The 2,667-nt window shown below is 35.1% G+C and overlaps 1 protein-coding gene across 1 annotated transcript; it reads left to right on the top strand.

Moving 5' to 3' along the window:
- Positions 1 to 584: 584 nt before the first annotated feature.
- On the top strand, positions 585 to 2,245 carry LOC100808083 (myb-related protein 308-like). The gene is made up of 3 exons (NM_001255548.2): positions 585 to 848; positions 1,012 to 1,141; positions 1,416 to 2,245. The coding sequence occupies exons 1-3, from the start codon at positions 716 to 718 to the stop codon at positions 2,059 to 2,061; spliced, it is 909 nt and encodes a 302-aa protein (NP_001242477.2). The 5' UTR covers positions 585 to 715; the 3' UTR covers positions 2,062 to 2,245.
- Positions 2,246 to 2,667: the final 422 nt, after the last annotated feature.

Here is a 2,667-nt window from a genome sequence, read left to right as displayed (position 1 = left end):
TTTACTTACAAATCTACTAATGATGCAGCAATCTTATCTTTTGCATGCATCAATCCTTAAATGAAAGTGCATAATAATAAGCCCCTAGCCCCCTACCAGATAACTACAGTAATCAACTTCTCCCGAAGAAGTCATTTGAAATGATTCGTTGTGAAAGGAATAAAAAATATATAAATAATAACATAACCAAGGTCCAAGGACACTCTTTTTAGAAATTTCTTTTAACATTCATATATTTCTGTTTAATTAATTGAATTAGATTCTTTGATGAGGATGAAATAAACCTAAAATAAAGCAGAGAGTTTATTTTTTTAAGAGATAAAATAGGGAGTTATAGTTACACCTAGGACGAACGGGCTTAATTAGTTTTAGAGGTGAAAGTGTGAATAAAGTAAGAAGATGGGGAGAGGTGGAAATAAAAAGAAAGTTAGGGAGGGGGAGGGAAGTGCAAAAAGAAGTGAGGGAACATGAAAAGCAGAGCTACCTACCAAATCCAGCACTAACTTAATTGTAACCACTCGTCTTTCTCACCAACTCGGTCAAATACTCTCTCTTACATTACTTCTCAGAAAAAGAAGGTCCCCGAGTCAATTGCACCTCCTCTTGTTCTCCACCACCTCCCATTTATATTCCCTTCTCTCACCAATTACTTTCCAGGTTCCATTCCCCCCACACACAACACAACACAACCAACATATCTTATTGTTCTCAAACCATGGGTAGATCCCCTTGTTGCGAGAAAGAACACACCAACAAAGGAGCTTGGACCAAAGAAGAAGACGAACGCCTCATCAACTACATCAAGCTCCATGGTGAAGGCTGTTGGAGATCCCTCCCCAAAGCTGCTGGTAACTAACTAACTAATTCACTTGTTTCTTTTTCCCATTCCATATCATTTTTTCCTACCCTCATAACAAATTAAATTAATTATAAATGTACCTAGCTAGCTAGCTAATTCCTTATATTATATTTTAGACTAAGCCCATTGATTTCTCATGTTATGTATAACAGGCTTGCTGAGATGTGGCAAAAGTTGCCGACTCAGATGGATAAATTACCTCAGGCCTGATCTCAAGAGAGGCAACTTCACTGAAGAGGAAGATGAACTCATCATAAATCTCCACAGCTTACTTGGAAACAAGTATGAAGACAACCACATCCTCCTTCAATTCTCCTCTCATTATTCTTTTGTTTTACATCTCCAAGTGTCACATGTATCCTTTAGTGAAAATAAAAAAGTTATTAAATTTACATTATTGTGAATATTTATTCATTTATTCTTTCATTCCAAGTATCACGATACATACTATAGTCTTGTGAGGTTTCCACCTTGCTTAGCTAGTAGTAGCTAGCTAGCATCTTTTCCGAATGAGAAATTATGAAATTAATGTTTTTTTGCTTTTATGATTTCTCAGATGGTCTTTGATAGCTGCAAGGTTACCGGGAAGAACCGATAACGAAATCAAAAACTATTGGAACACTCACATCAAGAGAAAACTCTACAGCCGCGGAATCGACCCACAAACCCATCGTCCACTCAACGCCTCCGCCACTCCGGCAACCACCGCCACAGCCACCGCAGTTCCATCTGCTAACAGCAGCAAGAAGATAAACAATAACAACAACAACATCGACAATGATATCAACAACAACAACAATGGTTTTCAGTTGGTGTCTAATAGTGCTTATGCAAACACAAAGATTGGAACCAACTTGGTTGCTGCTGAAGATTCTAACAGCAGCAGCGGCGTTACAACAGAAGAATCCGTCCCTCATCATCAACTCAACTTGGACCTTTCCATTGGCCTTCCTTCTCAACCCCAAGGTTCTTCGTTGAACCCAGAAAAGTTGAAACCAGAACCGCAAGAGCATGATGATCAGAAGCCACAGGTTTTGTATAAGTGGTATGGGAACATCACTAGCCAGCAAGGTGTGTGCCTGTGTTACAATCTAGGGCTTCAGAGTAACCAAACTTGTTATTGCAAAACCATGGGTACTGCTACTACTACTACTGCCACTGATAGTAATCTATATAGATTTTACAGACCCATGAATATTTAGAGCTTAAAATGTCATGTTAATTATTGTGACTTCTCTTTGTTAACATGGAAATAGTTGTAGAATCCCAAAATTGAGAAAATTTAGATCATTTTTGTGTCTAATTTTTTTCATTTTGGTTTTAATCTTTTATTTATGAGATTGAATTCAATTTTTGAACCTGAAGTAAATAAATCAAATTCTTCTCTTAACCTTTATACTAGTATTTGAGATATATATGGCTGAGTGTGAAATTAACGTCTCATAAAAACTGGGTATTGTGCTTTACTTTGCCTACACTTTAATGAATGTTTAATACAAGAGCGGTTGCGTTATTTTTGAACACTTGAAAAATATCTTCTTTTTTTTAAGAAAGAAAAACTTATTTCATTTCATTCACAAATAAGTCTTTCAATTCAATTTTGGGGGGGAAAATCTCTATTTTATAGTTTAAAAAATATATTTTAAGTTAAATTAAAAAATTTGTTCATAAAAATAATAAGTATAATTTTTATTTACAACCGATACAAAGAAATTGAAGATTTATTCGTCTATCTGCCCATTATTTTTAATATAAAAGTAAATTTATATTTTTTATTTTGAATTCACGATTATTATTTTACTTTAAAA

Source organism: Glycine max, chromosome 4 (assembly GCF_000004515.6).
Source record: "Glycine max cultivar Williams 82 chromosome 4, Glycine_max_v4.0, whole genome shotgun sequence".
Classification (NCBI taxonomy): domain Eukaryota; kingdom Viridiplantae; phylum Streptophyta; class Magnoliopsida; order Fabales; family Fabaceae; genus Glycine; species Glycine max.
Note: the sequence above shows the minus strand (reverse complement) of the source record. Positions and strands in the feature narration are given on the sequence as shown.

Bases quoted from the DNA above. Each gene is read 5' to 3' on its own strand.
- LOC100808083 (NM_001255548.2), top strand. From the start codon at position 716: ATGGGTAGATCCCCTTGTTGCGAGAAAGAACACACCAACAAAGGAGCT. The intron at 849-1,011 runs GTAACTAACTAA...TATGTATAACAG, and splicing joins ATCCCTCCCCAAAGCTGCTG to GCTTGCTGAGATGTGGCAAA. The intron at 1,142-1,415 runs GTATGAAGACAA...ATGATTTCTCAG, and splicing joins CACAGCTTACTTGGAAACAA to ATGGTCTTTGATAGCTGCAA.